The sequence below is a fragment of the Vulpes vulpes genome, chromosome 2, assembly GCF_048418805.1.
Source record: "Vulpes vulpes isolate BD-2025 chromosome 2, VulVul3, whole genome shotgun sequence".
In the NCBI taxonomy this organism is placed as follows: Eukaryota; Metazoa; Chordata; class Mammalia; order Carnivora; family Canidae; genus Vulpes; species Vulpes vulpes.
The window spans coordinates 14,598,415-14,622,465 of NC_132781.1; the positions used below are offsets into that span (position 1 = coordinate 14,598,415).

Below are 24,051 nucleotides of genomic sequence, written 5' to 3' on the forward strand. Positions count from 1 at the left end.
CATTTCTAGTGCCACAATGTCACATCTATTAAATGCCACATAAACAATACAAACGGGCCGAATTGGTTTCCTTCTTTGCTTGTAATTTTTGGATAATGCCTTGGCTGTAGTTTATTCCAGAGGGAATAGATGGCTGTTGGACATGAGTTGAGGGGAATTCCTGACGGCAAAGGGCAGAAAGGGGCCTTCGGGCTAGCTGAGGCACAGCTGGAGGACCCAGAGCTGCGGATTTCAGCGCATGGGCTGAAGTGTGTTTGCTGGACTCCCTGCCAGCTCCCGATCCCGGCTCCGGAGGTCGCCCACGACTCCACCACGACCGAAAGACGAAGCGCGGGCTCTGGACACCCGGCACCGCCCGTCTCCTGGCCTTTCCCCTGATTCCTACATAGCGGGTTTCTGGGCGTGGGTGGTGGGACAGCCTGGGGCCAGGGTGCACCCGCGTGGCGGGACTGCCCGCCTCCCTCAGCAAAGCTCCCTGCCTCACTCGCTCAGCGCCCCTAGACTCGGGACACCCAGGCCTGCTCCTTCTCCCCAGTGGCGGAGGCCGGGCAGCGAACGCTCCTCCAGCAGGAGACCGGCCCCGCCGCGGCCCCGCCCACCGCCGCGGCCCCGCCCCCTCCGCTGCAGCCCCGCCGCGGCCCCGCCCACCGCCGCGGCCCCGCCCTCCAGTCCGGCCCCGCCCCCTCCGCCGCAGCCCCGCCGCGGCCCCGCCCCGGCGGCACAGCCCCGCCCCCGGCTCCGCCTTCAGGCCCGGGCTCCCGCCCAGTTTCGGGGCCGCCTCTAGGTCAGCCCCGCCCCCGGCCCCGCCCCGACCGGAAGAAGCGCCGGCACCCGGCGCTTATAGGGCTGGGCATGGGGGTGCCGCCACCGCCTAGTCAGCTCTGCGTCCGCTGAAGTCCGGCCGCCGCGGCGCTGTCGTCGCGGCGCCCCCGCCCCGTCCTCAGCCCGCCCGCCCGCCCGCACCGCCCCCCGCAGCCGGCCGGCCGGGCCGGGAGCCAGGCCCAAGTCCTCGCCATGCCGGCCCGGCTGCTGCTGGCGCTGCTGGCGCTGCTGCTGCCCGGCCCCGGGGTGAGTGACCGGGGGAGCGCGGGGTGGGGGACAGCGCGGGGACTGGGGTCCAGCCGGAGCGCGGTGGCGGTGGCGGCCCGAGGCCCCGCGCGCCCCAGCGGAGGCTCGGGCGGGGAGCGAGCACCTCCGGGCCGGCCTGGCCGCCGCGCACGCCTCCCGAGGGGCCTCGCCCGCCTCCCGAGGGGCCTCGCCGGCCAGCGCCGCTGTCACGGGCTGCGTCTCCCGGGGCCCCGGGCGCTCCCGCACAACTTCGGGGCCTCCGGAAGGCCCGGGGCGCTTGGGAGGCCGCCCCACCTGCCGGACCCTTCCCGCAGGTGGGCGCGGGCACTGCCTGGCCGTGGCCGCCGGGGCAAGGATGGAATCGGGGGGAAGGGAATGTCTTGCGTTTATAATCCTTGTTTGAACTTTTGAAAATGCGAGAACTTTGGGAAACGAATGCAGCTGGGAGCGGGCCAGCGTCCTTACCTGCGAGGTTGGTTCTGCTTACCTGCCTTGCAGGTTTCTAAGGACTCGAGGCAAGGGGCTTCCTTTTGTGCACCGCGACTTCGCTAAGCAAGTTAAGCTGTGGGATTTACACTCCTTTTAAGATCCCATGTGGGACAGCGGTGGAGCCGCTTCAAAACTTTAAACGAAAGACGGTCTCCTCTTGTGAGGGCTCTGTGGAGCCGTCTGGAAACCTCTTTTCATCTTTTCCTGGAGAGAAGCGCCTGGATTACATTGATTTAACTATTTAAGGCCTCTACTCAGCCTGTGGATATGGGCTCCGTGTCTCGGGAGGACATTTTGTGGACAGAGTTGCCTTTTTTCCTTCTAGTTGAAAGAACCTAAATTAGTGGTTTTTAAAAAAAACGCATTGTTCAGGATGTGGGTATGGTACATCGGTTCAGGTTCTGTTTAATGACTTCCACACTGTACCCTTTAATATGGTATATCGTGTACCAGGTGTGTCCAGGCGGAGAACTGACACGTGTGTACCTGAGTACCACACTGTGAAGTCTTCGGAGGTTATGCACTTTTGGTAAATAATAGTCCATGCTCTCGGAGTAACAAGAATTTGGAAACAGATGAGGATATAAGATCACCTTTTTCAAATTTAGGATGGGGGTTAGAGAAAAACTTGTACACACTTCACAGTAAAACTCATGTAAGTTAAGTTTTTCTTTTTTTAAAGATTTCATTTATTTGAGAAAGAAGGAAATATGGGGGGGGGGGGCGCTGTGAGGGAGAAGCAGACTCCCCGCTGAGCACAGAGCCCCCACAGGGTTTCATCCCAGGACCCTGAGATCATAACCTGAGCACAAGGCAGATGCTTAACCAACTGAGCCACTCAGGCACCCCAAGTTTTTCTTCTAATTAAAAAAAAATTCCACTGTCATACCTAGGGTCACATTTTGAACTTGAACACTTCGCTTCACCTTGGATTGGTTAACTGTTGCTTTGGCAGCTGTTGATAAATAAGAATATAAACAGAAGGACCAAACAAATGTTATGGAAATTGATCATTTTGTATCAGGGCCTAAGTGTATATATATGGCCTTCGCCACATTTTTCCGTGGGTTGTTCTTTCACAGGATTCTAGTATTTTAGTTATTGAGTAACTTAGAACCAAAAATAACTATTTAACTTTATTTGGGACTATAGTTTCAGTTTGTGTAAATATTTCCAAATTGTATTTAGAAATCCAAACTTCTCAAAGTTCATAGTAAAATATTCCAGACGCTTATCAAAAAATTACATTTTCACGTAACTGCTTTGTAAGTAAAATGCCAGAATTTCACTCTTAGAATTATCTACCAGCAAAAATTTTGATCCTCAAACATAGAACTATTATATTCTAAGTGGAATCCATTGCAGAGTTTGCAGTTAAACTAGGCAGCAGTGATGTCCTGCAGAACATATTGGGTATAAAATTTGATAAACCTGAGTTCAAACCGGTCGCTTGCTAGCTGTGCCCTCAGACAAGTTATTTTACTTCTCAGAGTCTGTTTTCTGTTATGTGAAGTGAGGATCACTAGCACTTGTGAAGGCACCTTACATATCATAGGTAGTAAATATAAACCCCGTCCCTGTTTTTTTTTTTTTTTTACTGTCCATTTAAAAAAAATTATACTGTGCCTCAGCAAGAAATTTTTCAATGCTTTTTTTTAAGTTTTAAATCTATTTTAAGTAATTTCTATACCCAATATGGAGCTTGAACTCATGACCCTGAGATCAAGAGTCACATGCTCTTCTGACTGAGCCAGCCAGGTGCCCCAGTGCTGTTTCTTTTTGATTGATGAAATAACTAGTGCGTTGGAAGCAATACTGTGATTTTCTTTCAAGAGTGTGTGTCTGATTGAGCCAGACATTGACTCATCATAGGCTGAGACTCTAGGCTATCATATCCAAAATGCAGTAACATCAGTGTTACTAACTTCAGGCTGTCTCTTGTTAATCCAAATTGTGCTTATTTAGAGTCTTTTCCCTCCTTCCTAGACCTGGATCTTGTACCTAACGTTGGTGTGCGTTACATCATCGCTGTCACGTAGTCCTTACTTAATGGTGTTTATGTGCCATTTCTGCCAAGTACCAGAGAGATCTGTAGTATGTGAGGCAAAATACTTTCTTCAATTATAATATATACAGTTTCTTTTAATAACCAGTGTTTCAGTTTTAGAGGAGAATAAACAATGTCACCAAGAACTGAGGACCATGTATATATAAAAACACACTGAGGATACCATCTGGGATGCAAGTCTTAACTAGGAATGTCCTTGCTTATCATTTGCTCTGATAGTTATCACCTGCATGAATTATCCTAGTAGGAGTTATCAAGTATTTATGCTGACGCCGTGAGGAAAATGTTTCATCAAGCTCAGATCAGGGCTGCTCATCATGAAATTGGACGGTAGTTGTGCACGTGTGTGTTTTTTGTTTCATTAACCTGCCTGCCAGTTGGGCTTTCCACAGTAGTTTAGCTTCTCAGAGCACAAGAGAAAATGTGTATGAGAGTTCCTCTTGAGAGAGTTCAATAGTAGACTGTATTCCTAAACGTAAAACCAGTGAGCTACGTAAAGATTTCTTGCCTGGACAGAGTAGCGCCACGTGCGTGGTCCTGGGGTAAACCCGTTCTTTGCCTGCTTCAGATTTTGACTCCATTTTTCAGATTGAGGAATCTTTGGATAATGATTTCATTTTCGCTGGAAACCTCTCTGGTTTGGGAATCCAAAGTAATCTTTAGGTTCAATATTGTCTATGTTTTATAATGGTCAAATGGTCTCCCTAAAGAGATGATACAGGCGAGAAAAATGTAATGTATCATTTTAATGGATTCAGTTTTTATTCTGCACAAATAACTAGGGGCCTGTAACCTAGCAATATGATTAGAGTGTGATGCTGGCTTAAAAAAATAGGGACAGTGAATCATAGTTTGTGAATAATAAACATACTGGTTGGCTGTATTTCCCAGGGGTTGGGGATTTTTTTTTTTCTTTTCTATCTCTGTCTTTACCTATATACCCGGTTTGGTTTCAGACTTGTCTGCCTCAGAGCAACACAGTCTTAGTGATATTCAAATGAGTGCAACAGACCAGATTGGAAAAAGTAGAACTTTTAAAAGTAATCATAAGCTCCCTGCTTCCATTCTTTTTTTTTTTTTTTTTTAATTTATTTTTAGTCTCTACATCATTTTTTTTTTTTTTAAAGTAAGCTCTATGCCCAGTGTGGGGCTTGAACTCACGACCCTGAGATCAAGAGTCACATGCAATATCTATTGACTGAGCCAGCCAGGCGCCCCTCTACATCACTTCTGATTATCATGTGATCTTTGTTCACACAAAGCAAATACAACAGTGTAAAAATATGTGTTCTACATTTATGTTTAGTTTCACAGAAGTTTTCTATAACTGTTAGGAAATTTTCTGAGTATGTTATTGAATTTGTCACTAGCACCTTATTAAATCATCCCTTGCCAAAAGCATTTGAGCCTTCTGTGCCCAGCTTGAGGTTGGCGACTATAGTCATACTGACCAGGATTGATATGGTAATAAACATGCTTTGCCTAGTGACCACCTTCCTGAGGTCCTATGGGTTGTTTCCAGTTTTCCCATTATTATAAGGAAAGGTGTATTTCCCTTTCTTTAAATCTTTAGTGTGTGTGGTGCTTTCTATATGGTAACATGGGAAGATTTTTTTAAAGTATGGAATGCTTCACATATTTGTTTGTCATCCTTGCACAGGGGCCACACTAAAATCTTTCCAATTTTAGTGTATGTGCCGCTGAAGTGAGCACAACATGGGAAATTTTTTTAAAAAATCCCTCAAAGTAATCATATTTTTAATAGAAATGTAAAAAATCATAGATAAGTCTAAATTAACCAAACAAACCTATAATCATAGTATCCAAGCATTACCTATGCTAACATTTTTAAGAGCTTTATTGACCTATAATTCACATATCCTACAGTTCACCCATTTAAAGTGTATAATTCAGTGGTTTTTAGTATATTTACAGAACTGTGCAACCATCACCATAGTTAATTTTATAATATTTTCATCATTTCCAAAAGAAACTTTACCCATTAGCTGTCACTTCCTATTTCCCACTCACTTCCCCTGGCAACCAGGAATCGACTTTCTATAGATTTGTCCTGGACATTTCATAAAAACAGAATCATACTGCATATAGTCTTTTGTAACTGGCTTCTTTCACTAAGCATAATGTTTTCAAGGTTTATCCATGTTGTATTGGTGTTTTGTTCTTTTTTTATTGCTGAATATTCCATTATATGGATATACCACGTTGTGTTTGTCCATTCTTAAGTTGATGGACATGGGGGTTGTTTCCCCCTTTTGGCTATTATGAATAATGCTGCTATGAACATTTATGTCCAGATTTTTTTAATGGCCATGTATTTTCATTTTTCTTGGGTATATACCTAGGTGTGAGATTTCTGGGTCATGTGGTAACTATATTTAACCTTTTAAGGAATTGGCAAACGATTTTCCAAAGCACCTGCGCTAATTGACATTCCCACCCGCAATGTAGGAAGGTTCTAATTTTTCTACATCCTCACCAACACTTGATATTCTCTTTTTGACTGTAGGCAGCCTAGTGGGTGTGAAGTGGTAACTCATTATGGTTTTGATTTGCATTTCCTGGACGGCTGATCTAATATCTTGATATATATCCTTCTAGACATTTTCTTCTGTGCACATACTTGCATAGATATTTTTTCTTCTGGAGCATATCCTAGATCTTTCTGTGTCAATAAATTTAATTCTGCAACATTATACTCACTGCTGTATATTACTTCTCTGAATGGATATACTATGTTTTGTTTTGTTTTTTTGGATCAACCAACCAACTCTGAGGCTGTTTTTAATTTTCATTACTATAAACAGTATGATGGGGTGCCTGGTGGCTCAGTTAAGCATCTGACTTGGGCTCAGGTCACGATCTTAGGGTCCTAGGACCAAGCCCCGTGTCAGCTCCCATTCACTGGGGATTCCACTTCTCCCTCTCCCTCTGTTCCTCCCCCTGCTCCTCATTCTCTCTCTCTCAAATAAAATCTTTTTTAAATCCCCAAAAAGCAATGTGATAAGCCCTCTTGTTGCTAAGTATATCTTAACTACCTAATTATTTCCTTGGAATAAATTCTCAGAACCAGAATTTGCTAATCTTATTTACTCTTGCACTCTTCCCCAGACTCCAAGCAATATTGGAGGTTTTTAAAAGCACAAAACTAACCTTTAAATTGGTTTTATAGTAATCATTTTATTTTTTTTTATTTTTATTTATTTTTTTTTTTTATAGTAATCATTTTAAAGTAACCTGTTTTCTTTTAGCAGTGTGGATTTTAGGTCAAGGGAAAATGGAATGTTTAGATTTTGTTTTGTTTATATGCTGTAGATGTAAATAACCACAGCAGTCTCTTATATACCTTATATACCTAAAAGCTGCTGAGAAATGTTTTATTCTGATTTGTTAAGTAACTTGTTTGCAGAGTCCTTTGGTCTACAGTGGTTTCAGATCAGCTTTCTAGCAGATGTGGCTCCCATGAACACCCTAAAAATACCTCAGGATAATTCTGCGAGTTTGGTTTTGAGGGTAGCCAACCCTTTGCAGATGAGATTCTTTCTGTAGTTTGTCATGAGGCCATTTAAACTTCTGCCTCAAGCCTCTTAATAAATCAGGAGTTGGTGCATTGAATGTCCCTTGTGGAGGCCATAGTTCTTAAACCTATAGCTTGTCCATACAGCTGTGTTTCCTGGAAAGATTGTGGTACCATTTGACGATGGAGTAATGCCTTTAGTGGTGTTTTCTCTTTTCACAAATGTACTTAAACTTAATTGCAAGAGAATGTTATGTCTTTCCAAATAATCGCCCCCTCGGGGGTCAGGGTTCGTGTCATACAAATCAGTTCAAAAACTTTTTTTTTTTTTAATTTTCCAGTATTTCATTTAGGAATTTACTTAACCGTTTTAGTCATTCAACTTTAAAACAAGGAACTCCAAAAAAGCAAACATATACTCTTTTTTTTTGTTGTTATTTTAAAAAGATTTATTTATTTATTCAGAGAGAGAGAGAGAGAGCGGCAGACACACAGAGGGAGAAGCAGGCTCCATGCAGGAAGCCCGACGTGGGACTCGATCCCGTGTCTCCAGGATCACACCCCAGGCTGCAGGCAGTGCTAAACTGCTGCACCACTGGGGCTGCCCCAAACATATACTCTTAAGCCAATGATCCTTACACAGTTTAAAACCTTTCCCAATTCCTTCTGGTGTTTGCTTGAATATAACTTCTACATGGTTCATGCTGAAATTTTAATCAAAACTGTTCATCAGCTTGATTGCATAATTTATTGAGGACACTTGGATTTGATTTTTGCTTGTTTTTAAAAACCAACTAAACATTTTATATCACTTAGGGGATTCAAAAAGTATATTCTTTGAAGGGGATTTCCAGAAAACTCCAGAAGTATTGTGAGCAGTGGGAGCATATATGAGTAAATGGATAGTCTCTCAAGATAACTAGAATCAGAGAAGGAGTTTTGTTGATCTAGCCCGATGGGTCTCAGTATTTTCCCCACCCCAAGTAAGGAATAGGATGATGTGCATCCATCAGTAACAGTGGGAGCTGGTTAGAACCTTGGAGGGTGATATCTGGGGCCTATACCATGCCCTCCCCTCCCAAGTTGAACAATAGTTGCTCTGCTGTGTTCCCCAGAGCAGACAGATGAGGAAACTGAGGCCACAGAGGGCTGGTGACCTGTCCAAGGTCATACTTTGGTGGTGAAACTGAACTTTGAATCTAATCCTTCTGTTTCCCTTTGTTGAAGAGCAACTCCTACAGTGCTTATTTATGTTCTGGTGGGTTTGTTAGAACCCATCAGTTTACCCCAGTCACACTTTGAGTGGGTGACCAACCATATTGCAAGGAGAGATGGCTTTACAGAAGGATAGGGGAGAGACTTTCTTGGAAGCTTAGGAACATGCTCAGATAATGCTCTTGTTCCTCCCTTGAAAGTCATGGCCTCTAACCCTTTTATTCTAGTAGTAGAAAGATGCAGCTTTGAGCTAGAAACACTGCTTTCACCTGAGAGACTCTGTCAGCGAGAAAAACCATTTTCAACTCTGGAGTTAAGTCCAGTGATTGTGGATAGAGTGGAGATTCAGAGGCCCTTCAAGCAGGGTCATAGTTTAAGCTCATTTCTTTGCTTGGGTCTAATAATATCCAAGCAGGTGCATGTTTTTCGGTAAGATCTCGCCCAGATATGTTTCTGAACTAGCAAAACTGAAAGTTCATGTCTTAGAAGGCTTTAACCAGAATTGCTCTTCCATGGTGCAGTCTTTGGTATTAAATCCTGAAAAGAGATAATCCTCTAGTCATCAGGTTGGGCCTGGGGTGTTCACCTTACCTTTCAAGCAGTTCTGGCACCAGGAAGTGGGTCTGTGGTGACAAGAGAGAGAGTGGCCTTGGCCCTTGGACCACAATGGAGGGACAAAGATTAGGTTAGATGGATCTCAGGAGAATGTAATGAGGGAGAGAGGGGGCAACCAGGAAGTGGGGGGCGGGGGAAGAGGGCTGTCACTTCTCTTGCTGGTTTGCCCTGGAAGGCAGGGACCCTGTCTTGCTTATCTGTATCCTCTGTGGCTTTCAGCATGGTGAGTTGGCCATACCCACTGTAGTGAGCACTCAGCAGATAATGATTGAATATTCCTTTTTGAAGCTCTTTAAGACCAATGAAACAAGGAGCTGTTTTATCATCAGGCATGTGGGTTATGAATTTTTGTAGGGGGAGAGTGGGGGATGGAAGATGTTGCTGTATCCTTTAATGGGATCTCATCAGTAGTGTTTCTACAGAGTGAGGGAGGCTTCCAGGATACTTGATTGGGTGGGCATGAACCATAGTGTGTGAGATCCTCTTGATGGGCTCCTCATATCAGTAATGAGATTAATTTTTCCATTGCCAAACCCTGTATGATAAATGGTTTGTGATTATTCCGAGTCAGTTTCATTTTTCACTCAGCATGATGTTTCATTGTTAAAAAATGAACCTTGATCTAGGGCTGTCCTCTTATGTATTAAACATGATTTCCCTAGTTAGTAGACTAATTTATAATTATAATTCAAAACCACCCCTTTCTCCAGTGGATTATTTCCCCCCCTCTACTTCAGATGAGGGAGTAATTGTTTGTCTAGGCTGCAGAAGTGTTTGTCATGGAAACCAGATTTTTTCATACGTTTTCTGAACAAATGGTGCTATCAGAATTCCTAGAACCTGATATTGTCATTGATCAACAGTTGGGTCATAGGAGTTCGTTGACCAAACTGAGTCAGATCTCTTTTCTCAAAGGAAATAGCCCATCAGGCCTGAGGGGCCTCTAGGAGTGAGAGAAACACCTGTCTGCAGGGCCACAGCTGCAGCTAGGAATGTGTTACTGGAGGCAGTGCCTCTCAGCCTGGGCTGAATTAGTCACCTAGAGTCACCTGGGGAGCTCTTTAAAAACCCTCTGTTGGGGTGCCACCTAAAGTGACTGAAGTCAAAATCTCAAGGAATGGAGCCTAGCTTTTTCCTTTCTCTCTTCCTCTCTCTTCCTCCCCCTTTCTTTCCTCCCTCCCTCCCTCTTTCTTTCCTCCCTTCCCTCCTCCCTCCACCAATCTATGATACTTACTCAATTTCTGATGTAGTGTTAAAGTAATTCATCAGTTGTGTTTACCACCCAGTACTTATCATATCATGTGCCCTCCTTAATGCCCATCACCTAATTACCCCATCCCCCTCCCATGTTCTCTCCAGCAACCCTCTATAGTTAAGGCTCTTTCATGGTTTTTCTCCCTCTCTGATGACTTCCCATTCAGTTCTTTCTCCCTTACTCTATGATCCTCTGTGCTATTTCTTGTATTCCATATATGAGTGAAACCATGTAAGTGTCTTTATCTGATTAACTTATTTCGCTCAGCATAATACTATCCAGTTCCATCCATGACCATATAAATGGTTAAGTATTCATCCTTTCTAATGGCTGAGTAGTATTCTGTTGTTTGTGTGTATATGTATATATACACACACACATATATGTATACACACACACCCCACCCACATCTTTATCCATTCATCTGTCGATGGACATCTTGGCTCCTTCCACAGTTTGGCTGTTGTGGATGTTGCTGCTATGAACATTGGGGTGCAGGTACCCCTTTGTTTCACTATATTTGTATCTTTGGGGTAAATTCCTAGTAGTGCAATTGTTGGGTTGTAGGGTAGCTCTCAAGGAACCTCCATACTATTTTCCAGAGTGGCTGTACCAGCTTGCATTCCCACAAACAGTGTAATGCAAAGGGTTCTCCTTTCTCCATATCCTCGCAACATTTGTTGTTTCCTATCTTAATTTTACCCGTTCTGATTGGCGTGAGGTGGTATCTCATTGTGGTTTTAATTTGTATTTTCCTGATGCCAAATGCTGTGGAGCATTTTTTCCTATGTCTGTTGGCCATTTGTATGTCTAATTTGGAGAAATGTCTGTTCATGTCTTCTGCCCATTTCTTAACTAGACATCTGGGGCTTGAAAAAAAGTTTTTCAAGCCCCAGGGGACTCTAATATGCTGTCAGGTAATTCCTGTACCTTAATCCTGGACAAGCAAATGTATCTCCATGTGCCTTGTCACATCAGAACACTGGACCAGACTGGAGACAGATTTGGCTCATTTTGTAGAGAAATTGGGATTGATATGTCCTGCTAGTTAGTGGCAGAACTAGTAATGGACAAGCTGGCATTGTACTTTTTCCAATATATTGTAGTGCCCAACTTTTGAAGAACTGGTAATTCCAGAGAGAGATTTTTTTTTTCTCTGAGTACTAACTACTGAAATTGCTTTTTAAGAAATCAGCTTTAACTTATAAACTGGCTTTGTATTAAATACACTTAGTCAATGAATTACAAGATATTTAGAATTGTTTAAAGTTCTACTTCATGCTTATCTAGTATTTTTGCCTTCTCCATATATTAAGAGGCCTAAGGAATCCGAACAATACTGGCTTCTAGGTTCCTTTACAGTACTTTCTCTGGATTTTAAGAGAACCTGCTGGGGCAGCCCTGGTGGCTCAGCGGTTTAGTGCTGCCTTCAGCCCAGGGCCTGATCCTGGAGACCTGGGATCGAGTCCCACGTCAGGCTTCCTGCAGGGAGCCTGCTTCTCCCTGTGTCTCTGCCTCTCTCTCTCTCTCTCTCTTTCATATGAATAAATAAAATCTTTAAAAATAAATAAATAAAAATAACCTGCTAGAGCCACAGTGAAGCAGCTAAGGGGAGTGGGTGTTGGAAGAAACTTGTGAAAGGAGTGGGTTCAATAAAGTACAAGAATGAAGCATATAAACAAAAAGGAACTTTCTTATCAGGGTGAGAATGTGGGTTGGAAGCAAATTGTGGGAGGGTATGGTTTGTGATACCTGCTTTCCCCTTCTCCTGGGAGGGCTGGGTATCTGGAGTATTCATTAGCCCCCAGGGATTTTGCATCAGGTAAGTTGAAGGGCCTGATTGTAGAATGCATGCAGGAGCTGGTGAGCCTGGTGTCTCAGCAACTGGACTGGCCTTGGTTGTTACCCTAGGAATTCAAATGGGTAGTTTAGAAACAAGCGGACCTCGCTTCTGAGTGTCACGTAGACTGGGCTTGACCAAATCTAAAGCCTGGCTGGATCAATGGTGACAAATGTCAGTAGGATTGGGAGGTCACTCTTTGATGACAGTGTCTACATGGGGCTGAGCATCTGACCTAACAGTTGGGTAAACTTCGGGATGAGGCTGTGTTTTCTGACCCAAAATCCCAGTTCTGTTCTCCTCAGGTAGTTGGATATGTGTAGCTTTTCATTTTATCTCTTTTGAGATGTAGTTTGTAGGCACAGTCTTCTGTTTTCATGTGTGTTTTAACCCATACGATACACATCGTATTTTTTTCAATGAGTGGAAAGTGGGAGGTGAGGATTTGGGTGCTTGCCAGCTAGGAGACTTTGGACAGATGAGTTATTTCCTTTCTGTTTCTTCCTCCGTAAAATAAGGTATGAAACTAGAAAATCTAGGCCGGCCTTTTCCTAAATGTCTTTCCAAATTGGGAACACCATTTAGGTTAAAATGACCAGTCCCCCTGACACTGTACAGCTTCACATCCATTCTTACCTGGGCTGTCGAAGATAGGAAGGCTGCTTTGCTTTGGGCTTCCCAGCTTCCCTAGCTCCCAGATGTAGTAGATTCCATCAATTAATTCATTCACCCGTTTTATTGGGTATATATTATAGGCCAACACGTTTGAGGTGCTGGGGGCACATTAATGAACAAAACAAGGGCATGTGCCCTCAGGAAACTTCTACTTAGTGGACAGAGTCAAACCATAATAGCATGATAAATGCATAAATATGTTTGTGAGAAAGTGATAAAATTCTATGGAAAGAAAGAAAACCTAGAGCAGAGTGAGCAAGGGAGATGAGGGCCTGGGAGTTGCCACAACAATGGGCTGTGGGTGTTTTTTTTTTAAGGTTTTATTTATTCATGGGATACATACAGACCTACGCAGAGGGAGAAGCAGGTTTCTTGTGGGGAGCCTGATGCGGAACTCCATCCCAAGACCCTGGCTTGGATAATGACCTGAGCCAAAGGCAGACGCTCAACCACTGAGTCACCCAGGAACCCCTGTGGTTTCATTTGCTGTGGTTTCATTTGGTGTCTCTCACTATCCTGTAGTGCCCAGGCAGAGTGTGGGTCCTTCCCTAATCACTGTCCTCTCCTAGACAAGAGCCCTTCCCCTACTCTGAGTGGCATCATATCACACAGTGTTGGGATTAATATATAGATTTATGCCCTAGTTTATTTCTCCTCTCCTCTTCTGAAGGACTGGTATTGATACTCACATATGTTTGAAAGCACTGAGCAAATATGAGGTATTGAGTGTAACTCTTGCCAATTTAATGACAAGAGTAAGTTTAAAATTCTGTCAAGGAAATCTCAGAAACCTCTGCAATTCAGGGAACAGAGCCAGCAATTCTTTGATTTTTGTGATGGTTCTGCTCCCAAATATACATGTGGTATGTATATGTTTTTTACAAACAAGATTAAACCATTTTTTCCCCCGTTGTAGAAGTATCTTTAAGCTCTCCAGATAAATTTAAATACTTCAAGAAAGATGTAAAGCCAGGTTCAGGGAATCTCTGACTTCAAAGGCACCACCTTTCTCTGAACAATACAGTGACCTTATCCTATAATTGTGTTAGGGTTCATTTTCCACTTGCTGTGGTCTGGTTTTGCAAAGCAGAAAACGGTTTCCTTTATGCATAGAGATTAAGAACAAGTTTATCTGTAGTTCTGGCACTCAGCTGACTGGGAACCAAACCACAGTTGCTTCGAAAACCAATCCCAAAGTCCTCTTGATCTGTTAGTTCAGTACTTGGAAATCTTAGGGCTTTTGGGGCCTGGGTAAAGTTCAATCACTTATCTGATTTGTGGTTTGGAGAAGACCGAGATCTCCCTTTCAGTTTAGGAGGTGGTTGGTTTTAGTATCTACAGCAAGAATGTGCGCATAGGAGTCACCCACTTCCTCCCACATAACATTAGTTGATTTCTATTGGTATTTCTTTTCCCCACCCTGAACCTTAAGTGAATCAGATTATTACTAATTTCCAATGTTGAAATATTTTAAGATAAGTGGAGACAGTGGGATGTTGAAAGACCAGGATTGGGAATGACTCTGCTTAAAAGCATCAAGACTTCTAAACTCTCTCAAATTCGTATGTGGGTTTTGGGCATGTTTTGATTGGTTGGGGCTAGAAGAATCTGCAGTAGAGCCTGAGGAGGGATGAGGGCCTGGTAAATCATGGATCATCCCATTTCTGAGCTAACAGGCAGATTCAACCCCGCCGTCTTACTTTGTAGAATTGGAAACTGGTGCCCAGAGAGATTTAATGACTTGCCCAGAGCCCGCTCCCACAACACATACCCTTTATCCCATCCCTTTTCCTTTCAGTTTTGTTCAGCCAAAAGCATATGTTGAGCATGTCCCAGGCTCTTGAGGATACCTGAGGAAATTTGGGGTTTTTAACTTGGGGTTTTGAGAGCATGATTAACAGACTTTGGAGTTACACGAATGCAGGCTAGCCTGCAGAAGGAGAAGGCCTGAGCAGGGAAGTAGGGGTTCAGAGTTGTAGGGAATTGGTCCGGGCGGGGCCTAGGCACACCGCCAGGTCTGCTGCCAGGAGGCATGCATGTGGACCCTGCCATCTTTTCCCTTGTCTTGTACTGCTTTTCTGCCAGATGGTAAACTCCTTGAAGCCAGGAGTGTTATAGGCCTTGGAGCTCCAGTGCCTTATGTATGACACGACCCCTCTTTCTTTATAGCTGTGGGATAAGAGAGAGTCCAGCCTGGGGGTGGGGTTGAAATGAGTGAACTAGCCGGTATATGAGGCCCGGAAGAATCCAACAGGAAGAAGTGTGAAACAGGGAGTGCCTGGAAGAGATTGATAAATACTTCACATCCTTGCCAGCTTGCCTGAGTAATCTGTGATTGTGAGCCGGTGACTTACCATTTTATAAGGTTAGTACCAAGTTTTTTGCCTGCAGTACAGAAATGGCCCTGGAACTGAGAGCAGGTACTGGGGAGATGGAACACCCAGAAGTTTAAAAAGACTTCAGAGGGAGCTTTCTGATCCCATGCATGGTGGCTGGCCAGAGAGATCCCTCAGGTGAGGGGCCTCATGACACAAGAGCCCTTGTTCTGAGGTTCGTTCTGTAGCCATATTTCACCACAACAGTGATTTATTAAACCTGCCCATGAAGTTTTGGTGTGTTATGCTCATACTCAGCTGTGAAACAGCTAAGAAACATAGGCTAACGTTAGTAAAAGTTAAAGCACCAGAGAAGACTCACCTGTGGTGTGAACACAGATTGTGTTTGGCATATCAAATATTTCACCTTAGGGGAGGGATTCTCCCCCGCCCCCCGCCCCACGATGTGCTTTACACCCATCACAATAGCCCACTCTCCTTTCTGTAAGCTGCAAGGGTAACAAATAAGCATGTGAAGAAGGTTCTGATTTTGTGGCCCACTCTGCGTGAATGCACGCTTGGGCTTCTGTCTGCTTCCCCATTCTCCCTCTGCTTTCTTCAGCAGCTTGGGCCAACAGGTCTTCAAACACAGTAAATTATCTGTAGTCCCAGGATCTTTGTAGAGATTGTTCCCTCTGTCCAGGCAATTCCTCCCTTCCTTCCCCTGTTTCCTATAGATCTTAATTCAAATGTCACTCTTTAAGGATAACCTCTTTTTTTTAAGGTTTTATTTATTCATGAGAGACACAGAAAGAGGCAGAGACATAGGCAGAGGGAGAAGCAGGCTCCCTGCAGGGAGCCTGATGCAGTACTTGATCCTAGGACCCTGGGATCACAACCTGAGCCAAAGGCAGATGTTCAACCACTGAGCCACCCAGGGGTCCCTAGGAGAACCTTTGACACTGCAAGCCTGTGCACCCCCATCATGGGACCAGAGCAGCTTCTCCTAGGCTCTCAGGGTTCCCTGTATGTCTTTTTCATAGTACTCACTGCAGTTTGTCATTCTGTTTGCATGATTATTTGACTGCTGTGGTCCCTTATTAGTCTATAAACTCCACTGGGGCAGGAATAGATCTGTTATTAGATCCTATTGCCTCATGTAGTTCTTAATGAGTTGTCATAATAATAACTGGCACTTACATGGTGCTCACTGTATACTAGGCACTGTTGTAAGAACTTTACATGTACTTACTCATTTAAACCTCCTAGCAGTGCTTTGAAGTAGATATTATTACCGTCCCCATTTTGTGGGTGAGAAAACTGAGGCGCAGTGAGCTAAGCAACTGCCCGGGATGGTCTGGCTCCAGAGTCTGCCCCTCTAGCAGCCACAGGGTACTGGCAGGCACTACAATGAAGCATAACAAATAGAAGTTGGACTATCAAGCATCATCAGAGAATGGGGGGTACCATATGAATGAGTTTCCAGATAATTCACATTTAGTCCCTTAACTCAAAATGTACAGTTGAATGAAAACCTCTTCAGTAGTTCTATTCTTCCTGCTTAAACACCACCAACCAAACATATTTTAACCTTTTCATAATTATTTAGATTGTCAGCACCAGCCACTGTCTACTTGCTGTCTGCCCATGAGGGTAAATAGGGAGCAGTTGAGGCTAGAGAAAGAGTAGATAATCAGGTTTTTGAGTGTGTTTACTTTCTGATGGCATCTTTGGCTACCACCAATTTCTTTAATATAACGATCTTCCCTAATATTTACATAACTCTTGTCTTTGACATTCTTAACATTTATTTTGGTTTCTTAGCATTTAAAGAGATGTTGCCGAGGTGCCTGGGTGACTCAGTCCGTTAAGCGTCTGCTTTCAACTCAGGTCATGATCCTAGGGTCCTGGGATCAAGCCCAGCATCCCATCCGGCTCCTTGCTCAGCAGGGAGCCTGCTGCTTCTCCCCCTGCCTGCCGTTCCCTCTGCTTATTATGCTCACTCTGTCAAACAAATAAATAAAATCTTAAAAAAAAAATTAGTTGCTGTTTCTCAGTTTTCAAAAGAGAAAACAGAGTTAGGAGCTTAGCCGCCTTGCCCCACAATGCGGATGCCCTCTCAGCCACTTTTCTGACCTGGAGAAATCAGCAGTAAGATAGGATGACCTCCAGATGAGGCAAAAGCCTGACCAGTATGAGGACTTTAAGAAGAGAGGTCCCTGGGAAAATGGAGCCTGCTGGCAGCCGAATGAGCCCCCATCCCCCCATCCCTGTGCCTGAGGGTCATCTGTCCTTTGTCTGGAGGGGAGTTCTCTTCTCCTTGGTGTCTGAAAGGGCTTCTTCCTTGACCCTAAAGGCTTGGTAACTCCCCATTGGTAATGCCTTGCTGCTTCTGTTCTCTGCCTACCCCTCAGGAAGCTGGAGAAAGCAGCCTTGTGGCACCTGGGCCAGTCCCCTTGCTTCGCCTGTTTCTCAGCACTCAGATTTCATACCACAACTCTGTAGACTTGGTTGTGCCAACACAGTCTTCCAAGTAGTCTCTGTTGCATTCCTAGCTCTGTCCAGATGTGTGAGAATTGCGGAGGGATGTGTACACTTGCCTCTCCAGGAAGCCTAGAACATAGAAACCTGTGCTGCAATTCTGGAAATCTGGTGGCATTTTTTTTCCACATGAAAAAGTCAATATTCAGATCTGCATTTCCTTCCCTTTTTTGTGAGCCTCACATTCCTGCTAAGTGCAGCAGTCATGGCTTACTATGTGAAGCTCGTCAGTATGTTTGGTCATTAAAATGGTTCTCGCCGTTCAAAGGAGTTGTCCTGTGCTAATCAGTAATGTGTGTTTCCTTGGCACTGGCATTAAAAGAATGACTCGTTTCATCAAAGGAATTGGCAGTGGCTACAGTATCATCATCATCATCATCAAAGAACATTTTTTTTTTTAAACCATTGGAACTGGGCTGGATAAATTTCTGTTGCAGGAATTTTGTATGGTGGTCAAGGCTATGACCTTTAACTTTTTCTGGTATTATTCCCACCCACTTGGATCTCCAGTGGGATCTCAGGAATTTTTATCCAGAACATTTTTTAAAGACCCCTCCCTGTATAATTTGCAGTGCCTTTTGGTATATTGGGTGTCTATATAGAATCCACAAATTACATTTTGGTCTCCTCCTAAAGCTCTGCCCCCATATCAGAGCAGGGTACTTGCCGATCTTCATCTGCCCCAGCAAAATTCAAGGAGGAGCTCCAGGCCTAAAGTAATTTAAGCTTATGGTTGTTAGAGAACCGTGATTTTAAAGTAGTGAAATTATAGTGTGGTGTAGTGGGCAAAGGACCCGACAGAGAGGCGGAGGCCTTGGTTCCAGTCCTCTACGGTTAACTGTCTCTCGTGCCTTGGGCAAGTCCCTACTTCTTTAGGTCTTGACTTCCTCTCTTTTTCATCTCTAAAATAGCCTATCCCAGAAGCTGTAAACAGCCCCTACTGTTTGATCTGTGTCGTATGGAACCATATGGGCTCCGTTGACTCTCCGGCTGATAGGAGAGAAGAATGGGGTGTGGTGCACTGGGCCAGTAGGGAAGTAATAATCCGCAAGTGTACTTGAAACGGTGGGAATTCCGTCTAGGCAAGAACTGACTGGCCAGGTATATATCTCAACTAGAGCTGCATTTCATGGTGTTTGACTTCTACTATAAAGCTTGGCAACATCTGGCAAGCTTAGGTCGCAGTTGGGTCATAAATACAGTTGTTTGTAGATAGCTTTTATTTAACTAGAGCATTTATCCACTTTCTACTTGACCCCCTTGGTTCCTGCCCCCCCCCCCCCCCCCCCCCAAAGAACTCTCTAGCCAGTGTAAAGAGTAAAATTGACAGTTTCAACTTAGTTGCAACTATCAGGACTGAAAAATCTGGAATCTAATGGAGTCCTCCCCTCCTGCTTGGGGTTTTCATAGGGGGGCTTCCTCATGATACATTTAACTGCAGATGAGTATGCAGACTCAAGTAGATGAAGTCTGGCTTTCTGTGAGGCTGGTGGTCTCCCAGTGCATTGACGGTTGAAGTCTCACCTTGATCAGTTTGTTTACCACGCTGCTCAATGAAGATAAGTGAGCCTCACAGGATTCTGAATTTTTGAGATTCAAACTGCTGCTGTTTCCCTTTAGTGAAGGCAACGAAGTAAGAGTGGCAACACCTGCATTCCAAATCTCAGCCACTAAATGATTGTGTAACCTTGGGTTTTAGTTTTCACATCCATAAAATGCTTTGGGACCTTAGGGATTTGATACTCCTCGAAACAATAAGAGCTTGTTTCCTTGGCTATGGTTTGCTACAGGGTTTCACTGAGCATCTTTCATGCCCAAGTGTATTTCCCTCTCTCATGGTGTCAATATAAGCCAATGGCAGAGGGACCATGAAGACAAACAAAACTGCCAGCTGCTTGACCTCAGACACTTAGCCTGGGGCACCAGAACCTTTTTTGGGGAAATATATTCACCTGTTGTGAAAGTAACCTATCTTCGAGCTCAGGAATGAAGTGGACTTATGAGGAACCTTTTATGAGAACCATTAGAGGAGTAGCCTAAACTGAAGAAGTGTAACTGTCTTGAGTGGTGGTTAATTACACCACACAGAAGAATTGCCACAAATGCAAGTTTAACTCTCTTAGTTGCTTAGCTTGGAAACCACACAGGACTATTCAGTTAGGCCTTGCCCTTTTCTGCATCCCAACCAGACACTTGACTCCCATCCAAAGCAAATGTCATGGTTACCTTTGTTGACTTAATACCAGGAAGCATAACAGCCAATAGTCTGGTTAGAAGGAACTAGATAGTTGATGGATTATTGCTGACCTACCTGCAGGTAAACAAAGTATAATAGGGTTTGGAATGATTTTGTAGTAGACTGAGATCACTAAAACAGACACAATTAAACCAGAAAGTCTCTTAATGTCAGTAATGTCTTAATTCTGTCTTAATCTTTCTCCCAAACCAGCAGATGGGAGACTAAACACAATGAGTTTTGTGTGCCACATTGTACCTTTGGCTAGCCAGAAGTCTCCGTGTTTGGAACGAGTACTTCACTGTTGGATCAGACATGTAATGAGATGGGGGCTGGGCAGCAGAGTATGATTAGAATAAAAATCTTTGTCTCTCTAATCAGGCTTTTACATATGATATCCTCATAGGTAGGCCTTTGGGATCTGCTCGTTTAGCCTCCTCTTCCTGATTAGTAAGAGGCTTAAACTCATGTGAATTTTTAAAAAAGATTTTATTTATTTATTTGGGACCGAGAGAGCAGGCACACACAATTGGGGGTAATGGGTAGAGGCAGAAGGAGAAGCAGACTTCCCACTAGGCAGGGAACCTAGGACACAAGGCTTGCTCCCAGGACCCCCAAGATCATGTCCTGAGCTGAAGGCAGATGCTTAACTGACTGAGCCATCCAGGTGCCCTTGGAATTTTTTTTTTTTTTTTTTGTCAACAAGAGACCTTTATTTGTAATGGGTGTGTGCTGACATTTACTGGGCACTGATTTAGTCTTAACAGATGCTTTGGTGAATTCTTGATGGTTTTTGGCCATCATCTACATGGTCTTCTAGGTAGGATCAGTGGTGTTGGAATAATAGTACTGAGTTGGATGCGTTTATAAAGCAGCCAGAATTGCAAATAGCCAAACTTTAAGTTTATATAGTCTGAAGTAGATGATATTGCTGCAAATAGAATTATAGATGCAGATGTCCTTTTCTTGAATACTGTTCAGTGCCTGCCAGAGGACTGTGTTTCAGAATATTATTTTAAGGTCTGTCATGCTGAATTGACCTATTACTGCACAGGTTGGTGTGTGTGTGTGTGTGTGTGGGTGTGTAAAGTCCTATAGGGGTGATGGCCTATTATGGCATGCCAGAAAGTGTTTTATTGATCTCTCTTAAAATTGGCTTTTCCATCCTGTAGCTTTCAGCTAATTATGGCCAGCAGAATACTCCAGTCTGTTTGTTGTTACCCTTCACCTCTGCCGCCTTATCCATCAGACGCCACCTCCCTTACCGTATTCACACATATACACACACAGTCTCTCTCCCCTCTTTTGGTATTGTACATCCCCCAGAGAGAATGCCCTTCTCACCTCTGAGTGTTATTGCTAAGATTAATAATTATAAACTCTGGTTCCTTAGCACATCTAATCCATTCAAAATCCATTGTTCTAGGGCAGCCCGGGTGGCTCAGCAGTTTAGCACCACCTTCAGCCCAGGGCCTGATCCTGGAGACTCAGGATCGAGTCCCATGTCGGGCTCCCTGCATGGTGCCTGCTTCTCCCTCTGCCTGTGTCTCTGCCTCTCTCTCTGTCTGTCTCTCATGAATAAATAAATAAAATCTTTTAAAAAAATACATTATTCTACATTTGGTGACATGCAGCTTTAACTCTTCTCAAGATTGTGTATATCCTTAAGTAGTAAAACAAAAACACTGGAAATCTTTCTTATCTAATCCTTCCCTCACTTGGGGACTTGTTTTACATCTTACCTGTAAAACTATAATGTGCATGTATTAACCGACCAAAATGAACTTGTAAGTCACTTTACCTCTGTTGCTGGCACCCAGCTGGTTTGAGCCCTGGCAAGGAGCCACTGCACTGCATAAGTCAGACTGGTTGTTGATGGCAGGTTATAGGTTCCAAGAATTTAGGTACATGGTATCTTGTGTAATATTTTACTGGAAGCAGGCCAGTATCCTTGCTGGAGTAACACAAGTATTGTACCTTTAGTTTGGGGGAATGGTTTTCTTAGCCTTAAAGAAAGAAAACTAAAGTTTAGATTATGTAATGTAACAGTAATCCAATGAACATAGAGGAAAAATTAGTAAAACAAAACAAAGAAAAAAACAGCCTCTGAACATAGCCTGGAAATTAGTGTAGTACTCCTAAAAGAGAAAAAAAAAATCATTATGTTGTTAACCAGATGATTGTATTCTAAAATTATTATAAAGACTGTGGTCTTTGGGGTGCTAGTCGGAAGTAGAGAAGATTCACCGAAAATATATATTTTTAAGATTTTATTTATTTATTCATGAGAGACAGAGAGAGTCAGAGACACAGGCAGAGGGAGAAGCAGGCTCCATGCAGGGAACCTGATGTGGGACTCGATCCCCAGTCTCCAGGATTATGCTCTGGGCTGAAGGCCATGCCAAACCGCTGAGCCACCCAGGCTGCCCCTGAAAAGATTTTAACTCCGTTTACTGTTTCTGCTTATCTGACTAAGCTAGTGCTACAGTGTTGCCATATAGATTGAACTTCTGGGGGTGTAGTGGGGCTTGCCTTGATTGATTTGTATGCTGAGAAATATGTGGCTTTCCTGTTCCAGTGGTGGGTCCTCTGGAGGTGTGTGTACACCTCTTTTGTGGGGCTGATTCATCACCAGTGCCGTAAACAGAACCAAGCAGTCCTATATTTATCAACTATAGATCACTTTGGAAAGCTGGTGTGAGACCCAGGTGTGCATGGCACTACTTCTTCCCACTGATTTCAAGATGAAAAATCTGCTGTTTTTATTAACTTATGTATGACCTTTGTTATTAGGAGTCCATGTGTGTGTGTGTGGATTATTTCTTGAAATGTGTGTCTGAAACTTAAGCATTGTATTTCTTTGGAAGATGCAGCATTTCTGAAAACCCTGATGGGGACCACTGGGTTCTCCCATGTTCCGAATCTTGGAGGAGCTTGCGGTGTGCTTCCCTGCTGTTCTTCCTCAGGGGGCAGAGGGTGAGTAGAAATGAGCAGTCACCCCAGTGGTAGATGTGACACCTGAAACCAAGCCCTGGGCTTTGCTGGTTGTTTAAGGTACTGGTGAGCTGCCTCCTTGCCTGATGAGTCCCAAGTTCTTGTTCAGAAATGGGTGGGCTTTTTTCCGTAAGAGGTGATTTCATTTGTTTTTGTGCTGTTTCAACACATCCCTATCTCGTGTCAGGTTCTCTTTACTAAAGACATCATCATCATCTTTTTTTTTTTTTTGAGAGAGCACTCAGAAATAGGGCGAGGGGCAGAGGCAGAGGGAGAAGCAGACCTGCTCAGCTGAGCAGGGAGCCCAACTAGATGGTGCTTGATCCCTGTACCCTGGAATCATTACCTGAGCCAAAGGCAGACCAGGCACCCCTGAAGATATTTTCTAAACAAAGTTATTTCAGAACTCCTTTTAGGAAAGATTTTTTTTTCTTACCTAAAATATAAGGAGTTAATTAATGCAAGAATGACTAACAATTAGCTGAGTTTAAAATATTAGAATGAAATTCTAATTTTAATCATCTCTATATAAGCTGTTGGTAGTTACTTCCACGTCTTAAGAGTAAAGGCAAAGTGAGTGGTGCATTTTATGAAATGATGTAGATGCTGGACTTTGCTTTACCATCAGAACCGTGAACATGAGGGTTCAGTCCCAGTACTGCATTTGTTTTCATGGGAGGAAGGCTCTTCGTTGAAGTCTTGGCCAAGCAGGGCTGCAGTGAGGCTGTCCTACCACCACTGAATGAACTTACATGAAATAAATCGGTTTAACTAGCAACTTGACTGCCCAGCATCATCTGCCCTGAATTGCCAGGTTTCATTCATACTTCTCGGGCTGGGTGTTTCCAGCATTGTTACCTTGGGATCACTTCCTGGGAGAGTGTGTGTGTGTGATTGGGTTTCCACAAGGACCAGATGGCTAATGGATGTTCAGTGTTAAATTAGACTAAGTTACCAGCTACTAGCATTCTCCCTGGCCACAGTGTCCTTGCAATTACTTCTTAGAAGTTGCCATTGAAGCCAGAAGTACATATCCTCCTATTTGGAAAAATGAGTTAGATTCCAGGTAGTCAACTTGAAGCAGATCTACAGAATCAGCATTTTGTTTCCATTTTCAGGCTCTCTGGAAATGAGTGTGTGTAACAGTGGTCCTCTGGCCCTTTCATCCATCACAGAGAGAAGGGAGCCCCAGGGACTAAAGTGGC

The 24,051-nt window shown here is 43.8% G+C and overlaps 1 protein-coding gene and 1 pseudogene across 3 annotated transcripts in view; one reads left to right on the top strand and one right to left on the bottom strand.

The window, feature by feature from the left end:
• The first annotated feature begins 857 nt into the window (after positions 1-857).
• Positions 858-24,051, top strand: part of ERN1 (endoplasmic reticulum to nucleus signaling 1) — a 77,760-nt gene continuing 54,566 nt past the window's right edge. For 2 of the 3 annotated variants that reach the window (XR_011999568.1, XM_072746832.1), the window contains exon 1: positions 858-1,068. Coding sequence is in view for 1 of the 3 variants with exons in the window: in XM_072746832.1 (XP_072602933.1) it covers positions 1,015-1,068 (54 nt within the window). In the remaining 2 variants the exon portion in view is untranslated. The remainder of the gene's footprint in view (positions 1,069-24,051) is intronic. The other variant, XM_072746833.1, reaches the window with a different exon arrangement.
• Positions 5,241-5,338, bottom strand: LOC112920941 (U6 spliceosomal RNA; annotated as a pseudogene).